The 23,235-nt window shown below is 36.0% G+C and overlaps 1 protein-coding gene across 12 annotated transcripts in view; it reads right to left on the bottom strand.

The window, feature by feature from the left end:
- plekha7a (pleckstrin homology domain containing, family A member 7a) overlaps positions 1–23,235 on the bottom strand; it is a 119,721-nt gene that overhangs the window by 7,555 nt on the left and 88,931 nt on the right. For 8 of the 12 annotated variants that reach the window (XM_051135019.1, XM_051135021.1, XM_051135024.1 and 5 more), the window contains 16 exons: positions 19,831–20,289; positions 17,582–18,113; positions 14,369–14,452; positions 14,005–14,112; positions 10,422–10,475; positions 10,116–10,199; positions 7,625–7,693; positions 7,441–7,521; positions 7,187–7,336; positions 5,177–5,278; positions 4,522–4,630; positions 4,262–4,425; positions 3,599–3,784; positions 1,807–1,897; positions 1,589–1,674; positions 1,271–1,483 (listed from right to left, as the gene is read on the bottom strand). In XM_051135019.1, the coding sequence (XP_050990976.1) occupies positions 1,271–1,483; positions 1,589–1,674; positions 1,807–1,897; positions 3,599–3,784; positions 4,262–4,425; positions 4,522–4,630; positions 5,177–5,278; positions 7,187–7,336; positions 7,441–7,521; positions 7,625–7,693; positions 10,116–10,199; positions 10,422–10,475; positions 14,005–14,112; positions 14,369–14,452; positions 17,582–18,113; positions 19,831–20,289 (2,572 nt within the window). The remainder of the gene's footprint in view (positions 1–1,270; positions 1,484–1,588; positions 1,675–1,806; positions 1,898–3,598; positions 3,785–4,261; positions 4,426–4,521; positions 4,631–5,176; positions 5,279–7,186; positions 7,337–7,440; positions 7,522–7,624; positions 7,694–10,115; positions 10,200–10,421; positions 10,476–14,004; positions 14,113–14,368; positions 14,453–17,581; positions 18,114–19,830; positions 20,290–23,235) is intronic. The other 4 variants (XM_051135026.1, XM_051135027.1, XM_051135022.1 and 1 more) reach the window with 3 other exon arrangements.

The raw sequence follows: 23,235 nt of genomic DNA, 5'->3' as shown, positions 1-23,235 counted from the left end.
AAAATCTCACAGTTCTAATTTAATACAAATTTGCAATTCTGACTTTTTTTTCAGAATTGTGTGATATAAACACAATCACAAGATAAAAATTTCAAATTCAGTCTTTTTTTCCTGCAAATGCGAATTTCTGACTTTTTTATTACAATTACAAGTTTAAATCTCACAATTCTAACTTAATAACTCACAATCGTGTTATAAAGTCAGATTTGCATGATAAGTCACAATTCTGACTTTTTTTTCAGAACTGCATGATATAAACTTACAATTGCAAGAAATAAATCTGAATTGCGAGACGAGATAACTCGCAATTCTGACTTTATTCTCGCAATTCCGAGTTTAAATCTCACAATTCTGACTTAATAACTCACAAACTCAGAATTGCGAGACAGAAACTCGCATTTTTGAGAAAAAAGTCAGAATTGCGAGTTTGTATCACGCAATTCTGAGAAAAAAGTCAGAATTGTGAGATAAAAAGTCGCAATAACATTTTTTTTTTATTCAGTGGTGGAAATGGGCTTCCATACTTTTGAGAATCCTTATGGGAAAAATGAATGGTTAAATCTAGTTCCGGAACCAAAGCCACTGAAAAAGTGGACGGGCACTGTTGCACTCCATAGTTAAATCTGAAATAATTCTCAGAGTGTTTGAGCTAAAGCAGGATTTTCTCACACTGATATTCAGGTTAGAATGATGAAGAGGCACTTTACTGATTTAATCTTCTATAGGAGATGATGATTAAGAATGATTGCACACAGAAATACCTTCATACCCAGTTAATCACCAACAAGAATTAATTTGTTGTTAATACGAGGCAGCAGGGTCGATAATTCCCACCATATAATGTTCATACAAAATATAGATTTACAAATTATTTCAGAAAAATATTTTTAGATTATAATAAATAATTTAGTGAATTAACATTTGAGAAAACAAGCATAAAAAAGGTTTCAAATCCATTGTGAGAGATCAGAAAGGCAGTCAGGGATAATGTTATCCTTTTCTCTTCACATTCAAATATATTCACAAGTCTGTGCAGGAGAAGCCAGGAGTCCATTGGAGGACTGTAACCACTCCATGTGTCTGTCCACATTCTGGCCAATCCCTAAACACACCCATAGCATGGGCCAACCCACCCATGGCCTGTTAATGGAAAGCTGTGCTCTGTTCATAGGGTAAAAAGTGTGTTAGCATGTTAGCTTTGTGATTTGTGGCCTTATGGGGGAGGGCCATAGCGAGGGTCCCTGTGTTTATTGGGAAGGAAGTAACGTACTGATCCTGGGTCAGAGCTGCCGGGTCGAGTGAAGGCGCGGGAGCCCACGGGCTGTCGCTCACCCTGACTCAAGTTACGTTTGCGCTCGCGCACTAGACCTCTCTGGTGCCTTTTCATTCTCTCCAGCTGCTCCTCCGCACTCATCCTCCCTCTCTGCGGCAGGCGATCAGACTCTCCTGAGCACAGCCGCTCCAAGGCACTCTTTGGTCTCTCCTACATGGGACAGGAAAAACACAGAACATTTTATGAGTTGTTTCTGATGGCTGAAAGTTTTAGGTTTTTTTTAAGCTCTCAATTCTACAGTAATCAGGTGCTCACTGTAGCCGATAATGCTGAATCTCCTCTCCTCAGTGAATAGGAAGTCACACCGTACTGGTTTATTCTGGATGAGGAGCCTGACAGACCTAAGTGTGCACAAAAATGTTCATTTTTTCAGGTATACTGGTATTACAACTTGTTAAATGCCATTTTACCCCTATAAGCATCATCTGTCTTAAAGATAACTCATATGATCAAAAGCTGTAATAATATTTCACCTCTTCTTTGAAGAGTCAGGTAGCCTGAGTCCACCTGATCTGTTCCTGTTCCAGGAAGTTCTGGTTCACTCAGGTAGGACCGCAGTTCCACCTAAAACCCAAACATTTGATTTAATTTCATCCTAATTGCAGAGCAATGCAAAAACTAAAATGTTGTGGTCATCTGGATGGTGATAAAGTATATGGCAATTATTTTAAATGTTTTCCTATTCAGTTATTCAATAACTACATTTTATTATTTTATGAAGTTTAGTAAGATTAATTACTTGAATGTTTATTTCAGTATTACTTATATACTATTACATTTATTTACTTATTATGGAATAATAATTGCAATTGAATAAAAATTAAAATTAGCTTATTGCGAGTCACAATTCTGACTTTTTGTCTCAGAATTGCGTGATACAGACTCGCAATTCTGACATTTTTTTTCTCAGAATTGTGAGATATGAACTCAATATATTTTTTTCTTCAATTTATTAATTTAAATAAACGCAATTGCCTGTTATAAAGTCAGAATTGAGATATATAAACTCGCAAATGTGAGGAAAAAAATGAAAATTCTGAGATGTAAACTCGCAATTGCAAGTTAGAGTCAGAATTGCGTGATAGAAAATTGCAGTTGTGAGTTATAAAGTTAGAATTGCATGATATCAACTCAGAATTGCGAGAAATACTTTTTTCACGCAAATGCAAGATTGTATCTCCCAATTGCGAGTTTATATTTCGCAATTCTGACTTTTTTCACACAATTTTGACTTTAATTGTGAGATAGAAACTTGCAATTGCTTGTTATAAAGAAAAGAAGTGACAATTGTGAGATATAAACTCGCAATTCTGAGAAAAACGTCAGAATTTTGAGATGTGTCGGCGCCGATAGCCTTGTGGGCATCATGCCGACATACAGCGCCGTTGAGCTACGGGCGTCCCGAGTTCGAATCCCGGCTCGAGGACCTTTCCCAATCCCACCCCCTTCTCTCTCTCCACTTCGCTTCCTGTCAGCTATGATCTGTCCTATCATAATGAAGGCAAAAAGACCAAAAATAAACCTTAAAAAAAAAAAAAAAGAATTGAAGAATTGTGAGATGTAAACTCGCAATTCTGTGAAAAAAAAAGCCACAGCTGCGAGATACAAACTCGCAATTCTGAGAAAAAATTCAGAATTGTGAGATGTAAACTCGCAATTGCAAGTTATAAAGTCAGAATTGCGTGATATAAAATTGCAATTGTGAGTTATAAAGTTAGAATTGCAAGATATAAACTCATAATTCTAACTTTTTTTTAGAATTGCATGATATAAACTCAAAATTGAGAGAAATACTTCTTTCACGCAAATGCAAGTTTGTATCTCCCAATTGCAAGTTTATAGTTCGCAATTCTGACTTGTTTCAAACAATTTTGACTTTTTTTCTCAGAATTTTGAGATACAAAGAAAAAGTCAGAATTGTGAGATGTAAACTCGCAATTGCGAGGAAAAATGTCAGAATTTTGAGATAAAAAAGTCGCTATTTTTTTTATTCAGTGGCAGAAACGGGCTTCCATAACCTATTCATATTTTCAATTATGTTAGAATTTCAATTTTCATTTTAGTTTAAGTTTTAGTAATTCTGTTATGTGCTTCTGTCATTTTTTTTCCGTTTTTGTTTCAGCAATTTTATTTCAGTTAGTTTCTAATTTCAAGTTTTTCCACCAATATGTATTTATAATATTTATAATATATTAAAAAATTGTTTTAGTTGACAATAACAGCACTGATGACAACGAACTTTATGAAACGGCTGAGATAAATTACCCTGCAATCTCCATTAACATAGCTGCTTTCTCTGTCACGTTTCCTCTCATCAGACTGTCTCTTGAGGCCACGCACAGAAGTGTGTCTGATGACTGATGTTTCTTTAGGTAGGGGCGGGACAACAGGGGGTATGTCCTCATCATAGAGGAGGGGCAAAGGTGGTCTGGGTGGAGCATCATCATCTTCCTAAAAAGCAATGTTATGCACATAAACAGTTAAAGGGCTAGTTCACCCAAATAATTCTGCATTAATTACTCACCCTCATGACATTCCAAACCCGTAAGACTTTGACTCATCTTCGGAAAACAAATTAAAGTATTTTTAATGAAATCCAAGAGATTTCAGACCCTGCATAGACAGCAACACAACTGACACGTGCAAGGCCCAGAAAGGTAGTGAGGACATCATTAAAATAGTCCATGTGACATCAGTGGTTCAACTGTAATTTTATGACACTAAATACTGATATTCAACAATTTCTACTCCTTCAAGTCAGTCTTTGATATGTGTCAAGCTCTGGCTTTCATCAGAAATATCTGAATTTGTGTTTCGAAGATGAACGATACTCTTAAAGTTTTGGAACAACATGAGGGTGAGTGATTAATGACAGAATTTTCATTTTTGGGTGATTTTTAGGAACAGCACCAGTACAGTACCACATACCCATTTTGGCATAGAGTGATGATGCTGAAAAATGTCATTGTCCAGTGGCAGTGATAACGGACTGGAGGTAAGACTGCGTTGGGGTGACCGCACCTCGATTGCGGATGGGGTCATGCACCGAGAAGGCACTGTCGACTCTATTACTGAAGGCACAAGTTTTCTCTCTGGACACAAACATTCACAAGCACAAAAGCAAGAGTTATATTAATAAGAACAAGCAGTAGTAGTAGGTTTATTAGCCTAAACTAGTCCATTCTTACCAGGGTTCTTTACTGAGTCTATGGTTATTTTGAAGGTTTCTTTGGATGAGCTGAGTCCGGTCATCACGTCCTCTATCCTCCAGAGCTCCCTCCTCAACTGATTTTTCTCCTGAGAACAAAAACACAGCATTTTCTTACCAGAGCTTACGCCTATGTTCTACGTCATCTGCTGGAACGCCACTCTCATGTACGCGTATACAATAGTTAGCGGAAGCTAGGGCTGGGCAATGTGGCAAAAAATGTAAATCTTGTTTTTTTTTAATATGGAGAAAAAAGCTGCAATGTTTTCCTCAAAAAACAATTTCTTTACAACTGAAGAAAGAAAGACATAAACATCTTGGACGACAAGGGGGTGAGTACATTATATGTGAATCTTTTTGGAAGTGGACTTCTCCTTTAAGTAGTCCTAAAATCAAGCTAAATTTTTGTTTTCCATTTTTTAAACAAAAGAAACGTTTTTTCATTTCTCTTTATGTCTTTCTAAGTAGAAAATCAAATGACCAAGAGATACACAGACCTAAATAACACTGATTCTAGCTAAAGGTGACTGCATAATTTTATATTCAAATGAATAAAAAAGGCAGCTAATCAAACAGATGCGAGACAATCATGGACTGTAAAAAAGAATTAAGAAATCGAGAGAGGAAAAAAAGACCTGAGGTGATGTGCAGTGGTTCATTTGAGTCTGCAAGACGTCCCTCAGTTGTTCCACTGACTGTTCCAGCCTGCTGTAGTCCTCCCACGCTTTTTCCATTTCCTGAACAATACAAATATATGAACAGTTAAAACTTTTTCTACACCAATAAACCTAATTACCTATTATATATTATATTAAATGTTGTATTATATTACCTGTGACCCTACATATGACAAGTGCTTTGGAGAATGGACATATGGATGGATATTATAATATGTTATATTAATTAAATTATATTACAGGTGCATCTCAATAAAAAGAATGTTGTGGAAAAGTTCATTTATTTCAGTAATTCAACTCAAATTGTGAAACTCGTGTATTAAATAAATTCAGTACACAAAGACTGATTAGTTTAAGTCTTTGGTTCCTTAAATTGTGATTATTTTGGCTCACATTTAACAAAAACCCACCAATTCACTATTGCAACAAATTAGAATATTTCATAAGACCAACAAAAAAAAACATTTTTAGTGAATTGTTGGCCTTCTGGAAAGTATGTTCATTTACTGTATATGTACTCAATACTTGGTAGGGGCTCCTTTTGCTTTAATTACTGCCTCAATTCGGCGTGGCATGGAGGTGATCAGTCTGTGGCACTGCTGAGGTGGTATGGAAGCCCAGGTTTCTTTGACAGTGCCTTCAGCTCACCTGCATTTTTTGGTCTCTTGTTTCTCATTTTCCTCTTGACATTACCCCATAGGTTCTCTATGGGGTTCAGGTCTGGTGAGTTTGCTGGCCAGTCAAGCACACAACACCATGGTCATTTAACCAACTTTTGGTGCTTTTGTCGGTGTGGGCAGGTGCCAAATCCTGCTGGAAAATGAAATCAGCCTCTTTAAAAAGCTGGTCAGCAGAAGGAAGCATGAAGTGCTCTAGAATTTCTTGGTAAATGGGTGCAGTGACTTTGGTTTTCAAAAAACACAGTGGACCAACACCAGCAGATGACACTGCACCCCAAATCATCACAGACTGTGGAAACTTAACACTGGACTTCAAGCAACTTGGGCTATGAGCTTCTCCACCCTTCCTCCAGACTCTAGGACCTTGGTTTCTAAATGAAATACAAAACTTGCTCTCATCTGAAAAGAGGACTTTGGACCACTGGGCAACAGTCCATTTCTTCTCCTTAGCCCAGGTAAGACGCCTCTGACGTCGTCTCTGTGGTTCAGGAGTGGCTTAACAAGAGGAATACGACAACTGTAGCCAAATTCTTCGACATGTCTGTGTGTGGTGGCTCTTGATGCCTTGACCCCAGCCTCAGTCCATTTCACCCAAATTCTTGAATCGATTTTGCTTGACAAGCCTTTCAAGGCTGCGTTTCTCTCGGCTGGTTGTGCATCTTTTTCTTCCACACTTTTTCCTTCCACTCAACTTTCTGTTAACATGCTTGGATACAGCACTCTGTGAACAGCCAGCTTATTTGGCAATGAATGTTTGTGGCTTACCCTCCTTGTGAAGGGTGTCAGTGATTGTCTTCTGGACAACTGTCAGATCAGCAGTCTTTCCCATGATTGTGTAGCCTAGTGAACCAAACTGAGAGACCATTTTGAAGGCTCAGGAAACCTTTGCAGATGTTTAGAGTTGATTAGCTGATTGGCATGTCACCATATTCTAATTTGTTGAGATTGAATGAATTGGTGGGTTTTTGTTAAATGTGAGCCAAAATCATCACAATTAAAAGAACCAAAGACTTAAACTACTTCAGTCTGTGTGCATTGAATTTATTTAATACACGAGTTTCACAATTTGAGTTGAATTACTGAAATAAATGAACTTTTCCACAACATTCTTATTTATTGAGATGCACATGTATATTAGAATGTTAAATTACAGAAAACAACTACACACCGAAATTGTTTTTCTAAAATTGTTGCACTTTAAATCTTAATGTCCTGTAATTAATTTTACATAAATATGGATTAATGGAGATAGAAAGCACCATAGGTCTACATCAAGTAATATACTCACCGTTGACACTCTAGAAATGTCAGCTCGAATATGCACCAGGTCCTCTTGAAGGAGCCGCTGCTGGTAGGCAATCTTCTCAGCGTGAGCCGGCTGATCTTTGTACTGCTCCATCTGCTGGTGGGACACATCCAGAACAGACTCAAGCTTGTCCTAGAACGAAAGAGCAATGAAATTAACTCTGACATACCCATAACATCAAGATCAAAGCAAAAGCTGTGCTTTTTTTTTTTTTTTTTAAAGAAAATTTCCCTCACCTTATCATCCTTAAGTCCACTGAGTCTGAACTCAAGCTCTTGCAGTATTTTGTCTTGTTCACACAATCGACTCAGTGTCACCTGCAGTAGGAAACAAAGCATTATAGACCAGGAAATTGAGCTAAATAATGTTAATAAATGTTGTTTTGTGCATAGCAATCATTGATTTGTTCTCTATACTCACATCTACATCACTTTCCGCCACCTTCACTGGCTTTGCCGGCCGTCCCTTCAGAGATTCTGTCCCACTCACCTATTAGACAATTCACAGAAAAGCCTCCTTGTCTTAATGCTCCACAGACAGAAATACAACTATTCAACACAAGCAAAGCAAGGCCAACACTATACAATGGACACTATAGAAAATCACAGTGAGAAGCTTTAAAACAGTATTCTTCATTTGTAATGCACACATGTAGGAGCTGAAGCTTTCTGGAAGCACAATGGCAGAATGGTGTCTCACGATCTTCATGCCAACAGAATACAGCTGTGGGACATAAATGCAATGTCTAAAATAAAGCCTCCACAGAAAACGCTGCATGGTAAACTCATAAAAGAAACCCAATGCTCTGGACAAAGATGAACTGGACAGTGTGGGGGAGGAACTAACTAAAAATAGCAAAGCTACAACTTAGCTTAACTGGTTTCAAAACAGCATCCTTTTTATTTTCACATTATTTTACACACAGCCTTGCAGCCAAGCAAGAAGAGTCAAACTTGAACGTTTCTTTCTTTCAAATAGTGCTGGGAAGGCCAATTTAAATCATCTGGATGATTCATTTAAATGAAATGGATCGAAAACAGAATTACAGATGCACATTAAAAATGATTTAAATCGGCATTTTAAGTCTTCCTTTTGTAATGATATGCTCAGTTGAGGTCAAAAGTTTACATACACCTTGCAGAATCTGAAAAATATTAATTATTTTACAAAAAAAAGATGGATCATAAAAAAGCATGTTAGTTTTTATTTAGTACTGACCTGAATAACATATTTCACATAAAAGATGTTTACATATAGTCCACATATAGTCTTAATACTGTGTTGTTACCAGAATGATCCTCAGCTGTGTTTTTTTTTTTTTTTGTTTAGTGATAGTTGTTCAGTCTCTTGTTTGTCCTGAACTGTTAAACTGCCCACTGTTCTTCATAAAAATCCTTCAGGTCCCACAAATTCTGTTTTTTCAGCATTTTTGTGTATTTGAGCTCTTTCCAACAATGACTGTATGATTTTGAGATCCATCTTTTCACACTCAGGAGAACTGAACGACTCAATTGCAACTATTACAGAAGGTTCAAATGCTCACTGATGCTCCAGAAGAAGAAAACTAAGCATTAAGAGCTGGGGGTGTAAACTTTTGAACAAAATAAAGATATGTACATTTTTGCATTTTGCCTAAATAACAGTTTTAATTACTAAGTAAAAAATATCATGCATTCTGTATCCCTCTTATTTTGGTAAAATAATTAACATTTTGCAGATTCTGCAAGGTGTAAGGAAACTTTTAACCGGAATTTAAAATGATATGTAGTTATTAGTATAATATTAACAATAAATAAAGTTTAATAAAAGTTTTTGTTGGTTCAGTTATGCTGCTTTTCACAAGTTTTGGAGATTTTTTAAAATGTTTTTGACATTTCTTATGGTTACCAAGGCTTCATTTATTTGATCAAAACTGTAGTAAAACCATAATACTGTGCAATATTACAATGTATATAATTTAAATTCATTTAAATAAAAACTTATTTTTTATTTACAACCATTGCTCCAGTTTGCAGTGTCATATGATCCTTCAGAAATCATTTTAACATGCTGATTTCTTATTTTTATCTATGCTGAAAACAGTTTTTTTGCTGCTTAATATCTTTTCTAGATTCCATATTTATGATTTTCAGGATTATTTGATGAATAGACAGTTAAAAACAACACCATTTATTTAAAATAGAAATAATTTGCAACATTATTATAAATGTTTTACTATCACTTTTGAACAGTTTAATATTGAAGCCTGTTTCCACCACTGAATAAAAAGTAAAAAAGGTTACTGTGAGTTTTTATCTATATAAACTCACAATTTTTACTTTTTTTTTCCTCAGAACTGCCTGATATAAACTCACAATTGCGAGAAATAAAGTCAAAATTTTTTAAAGAAATCATTTTATACAATAATTATATAATTGAAAACTGCCCCATTCAATGTAGTTAAAAAACTAGTTTTTGTTAGCAGTTTGTAGTGAAGCTAGTAAGTTTTCTAGATTGTTTCAAGAAGAATTAAGAATTTAAGAAATATTTTTCCCAACACTGATACTGCAGGTCATACAAGAACTTTCATAGAAGTATTCTACTGCATATGGATCACCTAGAAAGCTACACATAAGATATCATACTGATGGATCCTATGAGATAAATAGTTTGATAAAGAAAGACACAAAATGCATTGGAGAATCGGCTGACTAAATGTGGGCCATTCCCTGCACATGCACTGTGCTTGCCCATCCAATCCAGACCTGCCATCTCATTGATCCAATCACACAACACATCCCACAGCACAACATACCACTCACGAAAGGCAGGAAGGATAGGCGTGCAGGTGCCAGGCTTGTGCCAACACAAAGCTATGTGCACCGTGTAAAGCAATGGGAATGCGGACACTCTGGATGCTGACAGTGCTTACGTTCCAGAGTGGTCTCAAACCCCCCGCACTGCAGGTTTGTAACACACTGTGAACCATGAGGATCAATGGCTCTAAACTTTTCATCTGTGGCAAACGGAGATAGACAGTTATAGCCTTTGACTGGATCATTACTATTACCATTTTAAGACTTTGTAATTTCTGTTTATGCATTCTAAATATAATCAATTTCTGAAATAAAGCAAATTCTTGATTCCTCGCCTCAAGTGAGGTTTCTGTGCTGTGTTAGTGTGTTAATACAGAAGAAGGTAAGACAGAAATAGAGAGACAGAAATGGAGAGGTCCCACCTTCAGATCTAAATACTCCAGGTCCTTCTTCAAGTGCATGTATGTGTCATCAGCCTGTAAGCAGTAGGGAAAACATTTCAAATGACACTCTTCTACTCTTTAATTAACACTACCCTGTTGAAAAATGCTGGTTAGGTGTTTTCAAGCATGGTAGCTGGTTTGAGCTGGTCCTGGTCCCAGCTTAAACCAGCTCAAACCAGCCGACATGCTTCAAAACATACCTTATCAGCACATGCCGTTTTTTTTTTCAATAGGGTAATCAGTTGTTTTATTTATCCACCACACACTTCAGTCTAACACTACACTAGCATTAAAGCAATAGCTGGCTATGCACCTGTTATGCCAGCTTTGGGACATACTACACATATCACTCTATCAACTTGATACCACAGGCCCTCTGGTTGCACACTGTTCGCATTTACATGCAAGAGACAGTTATATGCACTACCGGTCAAAAGATTGGGGTTGGTAAAATTTGTAAAATGTTTCTAAAATAAGTCTATTATACCCAAAATGGCTGCATTTATTTAATCAAAATACTACAAATATAGTTTAAAAAAATATTTTTTTTAAAGAAAATGACTGTTTTTTATTTTAATATATTTGAAAATCAAGTTTATTCCTATGATGGCAAAGCTAGCAGATTCTTTTTTTTTTTCTTTTTTTTTAACAAAAGCATGTATTTCTTTTATAACACTATAAATGTATTTAGTCTCACTTTTCTAACATTATAAGGGTCAATATCACTGTAGGGTGCCTTTTGGTATCCTGTGCATAACTCATTTTCCATGATAACATAATAATGATCATGAAAGGGTGTGTTTAGATCCATTTTCTAGATTATTTTTTTGTGTAAGAGGATGCATGTTATTTTGCTATGTCCCATGCACTTCTCATTAACTTTTAATGAGAGTTAATGAGAATATAGTAGAATATAGTCAAACCATAAAATGTAAAAATGTTATTCTCCTGTAAATATTTTGTTAAATAAGAGAATATTCAATTTGAGTATATTGATCATTTGGTTAAAAAACTAACTATTTACTAAAAATGAAGAGTTTGTCAATGTCCCTTGAATGGTTGTCCACCCTGTCATATTGGGGAATCTGCCCCTTTAAGAAAAGGCCATCCCCTTTAGTGACATCAGTGGCGGGAATTTCAACGGCTGAGGTGAGTAAGTTTGTGACTTTTCAACATATGTGTTTACTTTCTTGCTTTGCCAAAGCTTAACATGTCCACCCTGTCGACATAAAATAATTCTAGAAATTATTAGAATACAGTATTTTCAAAATATGTAAGTTTAAATATACCAAATTCTCTTCAACAACCAGACTAACCATTTAGCTAGTCAAAGTTCGTTGTAAGCTGATATGCTAACTGAAGGTCAAAATGTCCACCCTGTCATTGTTCCAAAATGTCCACCCTGTCGGCCACTTAGACTCTATAGGGTGGACATACACATAACAGGGTGGACATACCATTCATTTGCAGTTAATATTGCTAAACACTATAATGAATTGGGGGGGGGTGTATATCACTGTAATTAAGAATGTTATTATATTATTTATTATTATTATTATTATATTATTTTTTTCAAGGTTGAATAAATGTTTAATTGTCATATTTTGTCATGCTTTGTGTGTTCTGCTTTATGTGCTGGTCCACCCGTCATCTTGATATTTTTGAAATAATATTTTAAATAATAATTCATATCTGTATAATAACATGTAATAACATTCAAACAAAAAACTGCATCCAAATATCACAGTTTTCTCCAAGTAAGAAAAAATACATGTGCGAATTGTATGATTCTTTAAGAACACATGGTTTACATAAAATCTTTTATGTATTTATAATTTTAAAACAAACAGAAAACCCTGTTTTAGGAAAGGGACATTATACCTTTCAGAAAATATCTTTTGCATCTTAATATTGCAATGAAAACGTATTTAACAGTAATATATATGTCTATGACAGTCGTATCTTATGGTTTATGCTTTGAATAATGGCCCATAATTATCTAAAAATATGTGGGAGCTCAGCTAATATGTTTCTGTAGTACTTGAGTGTCTACTATTTATGACATGACATTAAGCAAATCTGAAACTAAGACCAACATTTTTGAGTGTGAGGGTTGAAAGGCACTCTATGGTAATACTGACCCATAAATGTCTTTACTCTTACTTTTGATCAGAATATTTCTTCATCCATCACCCCGACCCCACGCTTTTGAACAGCAGTGTAAATTTACTTGAGAAGGAATGTTTTGTAAGATAGTAAGAGAATACAATATATATTTTATAGAGCATATATTTAAATAAGTTCACTTTTCCCCCTTTGGCAGCAAATAGTGTTTGTTTTAAGCATAAACTTAATAATAGGTTTTAACATTTAACCTAGGCATAAAGCAAAAATAAGTCTTAATTAATACGTAATTTTGCTTCTCAAGTAAATGTATGTTTGTTTTAGGGATTTATATTTTTGTACAGAAAAACAAAAGTATAGATTAAGAAAATGATTTTTATGAGTGTTACTTTAGATTAGGTTGGAAAGAAAAGAATATTTGGTAATATTTCACAATAAGGTTTTATTTGTTAACATTAGTTAACAACATTAGATAACATGAACTAACAATTAAAGAGACAGTTCACCCAAAAATAAAAATTCTGTCATTAATTACTTACCTTCAAGTCGTTCCAAAAACCGGTAAGGCCTTTGTTCATCTTTAGAACACAAATTAAGATATTTCTGATGAAATACGAAAGCTTTCTGACCCTGCATAGACAGCAACGCAACTGCCACGTTTAAGGCCCAGAAAGGTAGTAAGGAAATTATTAAAATAGTCCATGTGACATCAGTGATTCAACTTTAATTTTATGAAGCTACGAGAACTTTTGGTGTTCAAAGAAAACAAAAATAACGACTTTATTCAACAATTTCTACTATTCTGTGTCAGTTATCAACACATATTCACAAAAGTTGCTATCTATGCAGGGTCTTACGAGTTTGTAACAACATGAGGATGAGAAATTAATAACAGAATTTTCATTTTTGGGTGAACTTTTCCTTTAACAAATGAGATCTTATTGTAAAGTGCTACTAAATATTCCATTAACTTTACCTCAGTCCTTGATGCCAAAGCATTCAGTACAAACCAAAGTAATTACACTTAAAGAAACATACTTTTGAACACATACAGTATTACTACCAATATCAGTGCATGTTCATTATGATGTTACTGTTGAATAATCTTCTTCAGATAAGGTTTCAAGAGGATCACAGACTCCAGCGTACACCTACTACTTCATGCAAGCAAACATTTGATCTTTGTATTTTCAAACTTGGAGCAACAGCGAAGCATACTCATGTAGTATGCATAATGCTTCAGACCAGTTACATATACAATTCATGCCGATGGTGGGACAGCCAGATACAGCCCCTAAGCATGACATGCCATGCTACGATACAAAGAAGCATCATGTAACAAAGCCAAGGGAGCTACATCAGAGCCAGGCGGGGTAAATAACAGAAGCAGAGGCACGCTAGTAATGAGAGGTGCTAGCTGGGCAGGCCGAGCCCTGACCTTCACCCGAGACAACTGCTGGAGGTGTGCCAGCGCATTGTTGCGCACACCTGCCATCATGGCCTGGTGTCTCCGTAACTGGATGAGGAGAAGGGTGAGCTCCTCCGGCTGGACCACAGGTTGTGAGGGTACGATCAGGGCAGAGAGAGAGTTATGTGATCAGATTATTTACACAAATGCCCACTGAAAAGAAGAGGACCGGCTCCACCAGCAGAGGTTTTTTGGGTGTAATTCATTTTACGCCACTTTGATAGCTGATATCTTATAGACTCTTTGGTAAACCTTAAAATCTACTTTAAAAGTTTTTGTAATTGCTAAATATTTTCTTCCTAGGAAAGAAATTTGTGTGGGAAAATTGTCTTACTGTTTTTCCGTGCAGGCTGGGTGCACTGACTGTATGTGTGATGTAGCCGGATGGAGGCATTGTCCGTCTCTCTATTGTGGCCGACTGCAGAATGATAAAAAAAGAAAAGAGATGAACACATTTAAATAAACTTAATCGGAAAAAACAGATATTAGAAATCAGTATGTGCTCTTGTCAACACACAGGTCAAAAGTTTACATACACCTTGCAGGATCTACAAAATGGTAATGATTTTACCAAAATAAGACGGATGTTGTTTTTTTATTTAGTACTGACCTGAATAAGATATTTCACATAAAAGACGTTTACATATAGTCCACAAGAGAAAATAAGACTTGAATTTATAAAAATGACCTGTTCAAAAGTTTACATATGCTTGATTCATAATAATGTGTTGTTACCTGAATGCTATGGGTTTTTTTTGTTCAGTCATAGCTGTTCATGAGTCCCATGTTTATCCTAAACTGCCCACTGGTCTTCAGAAAAATCCTTCAGGTCCCACAGATTCCTTGGTTTTTCAGCATTTTTGTGCATTTGAACCCTTTCCAACAATGACTGTGTGATTTTGAGATCTATTTTTTCACTCTGAGAACAACTGAGGGACTAAATATAATATTTTACTCCATTTAGTACTGCCCATCAGAAGCTACAGAAGAGATCTTCAAATTCAAAAATTTTTCACCCCCCAGCTCTTAAAGGGGTCATTGGATGCATATATTCCACAAGTTAATATGATTCTTTAGGGTCTTAATGAAAAGTCTATAATATACTTTGGTTAAAAATTCTCAATGGTTGTGTAAAACAACATCCTTTTTACCTTGTCAAAATCAGCTCTGCAAAAATCATCCCATTCTAATGAGGCTGCTTTAAATGCAAATGAGCTCTGCTCGCCCCGCCCCTCTCTTCTCTCTGTGGAGTGACGAGCCTGTTTACTTTAGCCACATTTAGCCACGTTTAGCTGCTAAACTTGCTAACTAGCACATTATTAGGAAAGGTGATCACAAAGATTCATAAAAAAACCTTTATACTCACTTCTGCTGTAAGTGAAGCTGGATCATGAATGATTTGTGCGAACATAGACAGATATATGTAGATCGGAAGGCGCATTCCCTTCACAAACAAATGTAATCCACTGTATCTTTAGCAGCTCAGATGTCGGGAGTAAATGACGACCACTACGTTCATTATTACATCCAGCAACACAACACCTCAATCGCTCAATTCTTGTCTACTTTACATCCCTGCTCCGGCATCAAAACATGGAGGTCGGGCTGTTACAGCTGATCTGAGGTAAAACGCTTATGTCAACCAACTATTGTGGGAGCAGCCTCTGTCTGTGTGATGCCACAACGACAGGCATCTGAGAATGGCTCGATTTGAAAAAGAGAATATTATTTTTACAGATTAATTAAAAACCACTGCATGGATTTTTATCATTATAGATGTGCACATACACTGCCAACAAACATCAATGTTCAAACAACATGTAAAAGTGAACTTAGCATCTGATGACCCCTTTAATGCATTGTTTTCCCTTCTGGAGCATCAGTGAGCATTTGAACCATCTTAAATAGTTATATATGAGTGAGAAAAAGGTTCAGATACACAAAAATGCTGAAAAACCAAATAATTTGTGGGACCTGAAGGATTTTTTGAAGGACAGTGGGCAGTTTAACCGTTCAGGATAAACTAGGGACTCATAAACAACTATCACTAAACAAAAAAACAGGTGTGGATCATTCAGGTAACAACACAGTATTAAGAATCAAGTGTATGTAAACTTTGAACAGGGTCATTTTTATAAAATCAACTATTATTTTCTCTTGTAGGCTATATTTAAATGTCTTTTATGTGAAGTATCTTATTCAGTACTAAATAAAAATTAGCAACAAAAAATCGTGTCTGCAGGTATATCACCCACCCCTAGTGTACATAAAAGTTAAAATGACAGTATACACCAAAATATACTTTTAATAGTGTAAAATCTTTGAAATACAACATATTTGGATTTAATAATCATTATGCATTCAGTCAAATTTGATGTCATTAATTTGATTAGACATATGTGCTTGCTGGTTGAAAACTAGCTTGAGATGGTTACAAGGTTTTTCAGGGACACACACAGGAACTTTAAGTGAAGAAAATGAAGTACAGAAAAATCATCCCACTCAAGCACTTTCTGAGTCTGGCACTCGTTCCATTACAGAGGCACCACTGATAATTCATGCTGAATTACAACTCTGTTGGAGACAGATGGACTAATACTGCCAGTTTGAAAACATTGAAGGCTGGTGTTATTTGATCAAGAGTTTCTGAGCAGTATTACCATCCATCATAGTGTCTCTAAAAGCATGCTCGACCAATTTTCTTTTAAAGTAGAGTTTTAAACCTTACATTTTGTTTCTTGAAAATGGTTAGAAGCTAATGTCGTTCATATAATGCATAGTGACATTAAAAGCACTACTTTAAAAAAAAATACTATTTAAAAAAAAAAAACTAATTTTGTTCAACAGGATTTTTCCACACAAAATTAATCACGGATTATGTGGCACTGAAGACTGGAGTAATGGCTGCTGAAAATTCAGCTTTGTCATCACAGGAATAAATTCTATTTGAATATGTATTAGAATAAAAAACAAAACAGATATTTAAATTGTAATATTTTCAGCAATACTACTGCTCTTACTGTTTAAAAATCAAATGCAGCCTTGGCAAGCATAAGAGACTTTTTAAAAAATATTAAAAATCTTACAAACCCCAAACTTTGAAATAGTACTTTGTGTAACCTCAAAATCTTTAATAAACCCACAGACTTCATTGTACACCACCAGTCAAAAGTTTTTGAACAGTAAGATTTTTTAATGTTTTTTAAAGAAATCTCTTCTGCTCACCCAGCCTGCATTTATTTGATCCAAAGTACAGCAAAACCAGAACAATTTTGAAATATTTTTACTATTTAAAATAACTATTTTCTATGTGAATATATTTTAAAATGTAATTTATTCCAGTCATTTCAAAGCTGAATTTTTAGCATAATTACTCCAGTTACATTACTCTTCAGAAAAAAAATCATTCTAATATTCTGATTAGCTGCTCTGCAGAGCAGAGTAGAATTTTTCAGGTTTCTTTGATGGATAGAAAGCTCAGAAGAATAGCATTTATCTGAAATAGAAAACTTTTGTAACATTATAAATTCCTTTGTCACCTACTCACCTTATAGGAGTGTACACGGTGAGGAGAGTTTGATGGTGGCACCTCCACGGTGGGCCTGTCCTCCAGAGGTTTGACTGTAACCCGTCCTGCAGGCGTGTGGGGTCTGCGTGGAGACAGCAGTCTGGGCCCAGGAGGCCCAGGTGGAGGGATGTCTGCCAGGTTTGGAGGTACAGAAATGGAGCGAGCAATGTCCGAGTTGACTCTGGTGGAGGATACGGCGGTGGAGTAGTCTGGAGCGGGAGTGTACACGGGGGCGGTGGGGCTTCCGTGCCGATACTGCTGTCGCTGTTGCCATTCGTAGAGCTGCCACACTGTGTTTTCATGCGTCGCGGGTCGTTGGGTGTGGCCGTGGGTCATCTGGAAGTGATTAAGCCGGTCATGGGAATATTTGTATTCACTGGACATCTGACGGTGAGCCGTTGGTGGGCTTTGCCGTACAGCCTTTGGTAAAGACTGGTACTTATCTATTGTGCCATACTTCGGATGAATGGGAGGCGTCCGACGTGGTATTGTGCCATCAGTAGGAACAAACCTGTGATAACCAAATTATTATTATTTTTAACACTGTGATCCTGGACCACAAAACCAGTCATAAGTAGCACGAGTATATTTGTAGCAATAGCTAACAATACATTGTATGGGTCAAAATTATCGATTTTTCTTTCATGCCAAAAATCATTAGGCTATTAAGTAAAAATCATGTTCCATGAAGATATTTTGTAAATTTTCTACCATAAATATATGTAAAATTAATTTGTGATTAGTAATATACATTACTAAGAACTTCATTTGGAGGCAATTTCTGACACAATTGCAAGGGTGCCGATATTTTTGGCCATGACTGTATTTTGTAAACTTCCTCCTGAAATATATATTAAAACTTAATTTTTGATTAGTGATATGCATTGCTAAACACTTCATTTGGACAAATTTAAAGGCGATTTTCTCAATATTTCGATTTTTTGCACCCTCAAATTCCAGATTTTCTAATAGTTGTATCTCTGCAAAATATTGTCCTATCCTAACAACCCATACATCAATGGAAAGCTTATTTATTTCGCTTTCAGAAGATGTATAAATAAAAAAATGGACCCTTATGACGGTTTTGCGGTCTAGGGTCACAGACCACAGACCCTGTTGTATAATTTTGACAAAATAAATGGATATTCAGGGTCACTAGAGTCAATTCCAAAATAAAGTATAATATATATATATATATATATATATAAATATAAATATATATAATTAAAATATATACATTTTAATGACTTGAATATGTGTATGTGTGTGTGTGTGTATGTATATATATATATATATATATATATATATATACTTTTTTATGCACAATTTGTGGTTAAAAATACAGTTAAAAACAGTAAAATTTTAAATTATTACTACAAATTAAAATAACTTGACTTTTTATTTTATATATTTAAATATAAAGAAAATATAAAGAAATGTATTTTCTTTTTGTAATTTATTCCCGTGGTGACAACGCTGCATTTTTAACAACTGTTACACAAGTCCTCAGTGTCACATAATTCTTTAGAAATCATTTTGATATGCTGATTTGGTGCTTCAGAAACATTTCTTATTATTATAAATGTTAAAAATGCTTTGAAATATTTTAACTATATCTTGGAATTTTACAAAATAAACTGCATTATTGTTGTTTTATTGAATTAATTATTTATTTGATTATTTCATTTTGAGTACTTTGGTCCTCCAATCAATCAATCAGTCAGTCTTACTGACCCATAACTTAAAATCACAGTGTATGTATTTTAATAAACAACCCTAGTCTTGCTTAGGGATTGGTGTATTTTATTCTAAAGAACATAAAATGTCTTGTTTCATCAAAAATGTTTTCCAATTTTCACAACTCAAACATCTGATGCCTAAAATAAAAAAGCGCAAGGCTTGTCTTGTATTCCTTCAGAAGTATTTCTCAGTACTAAAGTAAAATGCATTATATATGCCATTTTATGTCTATTTGACAGACTGAATATTGGGTGCTTTTCTGTGATGGTGATTTATTATGCTTTTAACCACTTGGGGGCGATATATCTCATAATAATTCACAACAACATCTAACTCTTTAACTACTGTCTGTTCACTGTGTCTGTGACATACCACCATACTACTCCAATTACTACTGCAGTATCATTATATTGCAGAAATAATAAGAAAAGTACACTATTCCAAATTCAGCTTGTGTGCATAAATATGTGACAGATGTGCATACTCACCCCTGGCGTTCTTCCTTCTGTACTTTGACCCAGTTCTCCACCTGCTCCAGTGTACTCCTCCTCTGCACCTGAACTGGAGTCTGAGAAGACGGTGTAGGCCCCCTTTGATACCCAGGCATGCCGTTCTGCTCTACAGGCGTACCGTTCCTCAGCACTGGCGGGGTCGAGACGGCCCTGGAAGGTGCTCGTGAGGGAACTTGGGATACTGGTGCTGACCCTGGAGCTAAAACTTCCACCTCCACTATCCTGCTTGCTGGAGATTTCCCCCTCGCCTGCTCCATCTCTCTCGGAGCAACCTCAATCTCCACTTCTCCAACAAATCCTTCCCGCTTCTCCTCCAGCAGCACTTCACTTTGGATGACTTCGGGTTCTGGAATCACGTAGCTGTTGATGTGGTTGGTTTGAGGAACAGCCTGCTGCTTGAGTTTCTCAGAAACGTTCACTTGGTCTGTCTCGTCTCTGTGTGGCAAAAACATGGCATGTGCAAAGGTCAGGGAGGTTTTATGAGTTCATTATATGATGCTGTTATCATGCTGCTGGATCACATGTCAGGTCTCATAGATTAACACCATTCCACAGCACTTGATCATACAGTAACCCAGCCTTCACATGTGAGGGAATAAGCTCATGAAACTAAATATATCTTAATAAGTCTTTCTTTAGATTTACAACTCTAGTTTTGTTAAGCTGCAGGAGCCACATTTTACCACGATCACAACACTTCACAATACACCAGCAACCACATAGCAACCCACCAAAAACAATCAAAGCTCCTTAGCAGCCAGAACAGCAGTTACGCCCTTACAACCACCCATAACAAACCAGCAACTGCACAGCAACCCACTAAAAGTCATAAAAGTGAAGCCACCACACTGACATATTCGTATTCCCTAGTATTCCAATACATTCTATTGAATTAATAGGAAGTCGTATGATTTTAATGAGAAAACATCACCTAACGAGTCAACATTTTTATATCTGAAGTCTCCTTGTACATTCTTACAATGCAAATTTCCTAATCATGTAAATTGTTATTTGTTTAAAGGAGACCCATAATGTCCTTGTATACAAGATGTAATATAAGTCTCATGTGTCCCCAGAATGTGTCTGTATAATTTCAGCTCAAAACCTCAGATCATTTTTATATCATTTTAAAAATGCATTTTGAGTGGAAGCAGAAACACCATGTGTTTGTGCATGTCACTTTAAATGCAAATGAGCTGCTGCTCCCCGCCCAGTGTTGCCAGGTCTGCGTTTTTTCTGCAGAATTGGGCTACATTAAATCTGTTGCCGCAGGTAGTTTTTCATGTACACAGGTTGAAGCGACCCCAATAACGTGATATTTAGCCCCTAGAATGGGAATTTTACCAGGGGAATGCCACCAAAAAACGTGTATTTTACCCCTGAAGTGCAATTGTGCTAGTTTTGAGTAGCAATTGGGCGGGTTTTGTTGACTTTTTTTACAGAAATTAAATACTAATTTTATTCAAAAGGATGCCTTACATTAATAATGAATATTTTTTCCACGCAAAATTAATCAGCATAACTGTTTTAAACATTGATAAAAATAAGAAATGTTTCTTGAGCACCAAATCAGTTTATTAAAATGATTTCTGAAGGATCACTGACACTAAAGACTGGAGTAATGGCTGCTGAAAATTCAGCATTGCCATCACAGGAATAAATTATATTTTGATATAATAATAATAGAAATTTTTAAATCATTTTTAGCAATATTACTGCTCTCACTGTATGTTTAAAAATCAAATGCAGCCTTGGTGAGCAGAACAGACTTTTTAAAAAAATATTAAAAACCTTACCAAACTTTCAAATGGCACTCTGTGTAACCTGAAAATCTTTCATAATTTCACAGACTTTATTGTACACTACCAATCAAAAGTTGAACACTGTTGCCGCGGGTAGTTTATCCCCCGAAATGGAATTGGCCTACTTTTGAGTAGCAACTGGGCAGGTCCTGTTGTGAAAACCTGGCAACCCTGCCCCTTTTTCCAGAATAGGACTATGCCTTTACAGCTCGTACCTCAGATACTCGGCTAAAAAAAAACATCTGTTTGGTTTTTATTACCATGTCTATCGCATATGAAATCATGCAATTTAAACCATATTAGTTTTAACTTCTGATATACGGTTTTCTGAGCTCACACATCTGAAGCACACAAATAGAAAGCAGCTGTCACATGGCAAGTGAGTACTAAACTAAGTTCTCTTTCATGTCTTATTGCTCTTAAACTGTAAAGTTTATGTTAAAAACAGTTACAAAGTTACAAAAGTTACAAAAACCGTCGATTATGTCTGTGAAGGTAAACAGCTGGGAAAGAAATTGCATGTTTATATAAGATATGAGTGGCAGCAGCCTAATATACAGTAAATAAATCAATAAATCCACTGCTCATCTGAAGCTGGGACTCTAAATAGTGTTCTGTGCTCATCTGTGCAGCCAACGACAGAACAGTTAGCATGCTTGTTCGATTTTTTTTTTTGCAGTGGTGTTAGAACTAGTACACCGTTGTCGCTCGCGAAGACGAAATGACAAAGCTGTGGGTGGAATCGCGCAGATTAAGGGGTGATAATATTATAATAGGATTTTGAAAATGCTAATTTTAAAAGGAAGCGGAAACACGCTGTTTTCATGCCTGTCTCTTTAAATGCTACTGCTAGGTCCGTGGTTTTTCAGCGGAATTGGGCTACTTTAGCACTGTTGTCACTGGTAGTTTTTCATGTCCGCAGGTTGAAGTGACCCCAATAAAGTAATATTTAGCCCCTGGAATGCGAATTTTACTAGGTACGTAATTGGGCTAGTTTTGAGTTGCAATTGGGTGGGTTTTGTTGTGAAAACCTGGCAACCCTGTACCCTGTCCCCTTTTCCAGAATAGAGCTGTGTCTTTACAGTTCGTACCTCGAACACTCTGCTAAAAAAAAAACATCTGTTTGGTTTTGATTATCAATTTTATCGTGCTAAAATTATGCGTTTTAAACCATATTAGTTTAAACTTCCGATATACGGTTTTCTGAGCATACACATCCAAAGCACGCACACAGAAATTTAGAAATGTTCTCGTTCATGTCTTATTGCGCTTAAACTGTCAAACACACACAAGTTTATGTTAAAAAACACACGTGAGTTACAAAAACAATCGGTTATGTCTGTGAAGGTAAACAGTTGGGAAAGAAATCGCATGTTCGTATTAGATCTGTGTGGCAGCAGTGTAATATACAGTAAATAAATCAATAAATTCACTGCTCTTGTCTCCTCTGAGGCTGGGACTCCAAAATAGTGTTCTGTGCTCATCTGTGCAGCCAAAGACAGAACAGTTAGCATTCTTTGCTTGAACTTTCACCATGGTGTTAAAACTGGTACATCATTGTCGCTTGCGAAAAAACGAA

Source organism: Labeo rohita, chromosome 18, assembly GCF_022985175.1.
Source record: "Labeo rohita strain BAU-BD-2019 chromosome 18, IGBB_LRoh.1.0, whole genome shotgun sequence".
Taxonomy (NCBI): Eukaryota; Metazoa; Chordata; class Actinopteri; order Cypriniformes; family Cyprinidae; genus Labeo; species Labeo rohita.
The sequence above is the reverse complement of the archived record's forward strand: the minus strand, read 5'-3'. Positions and strand labels throughout refer to the sequence as shown.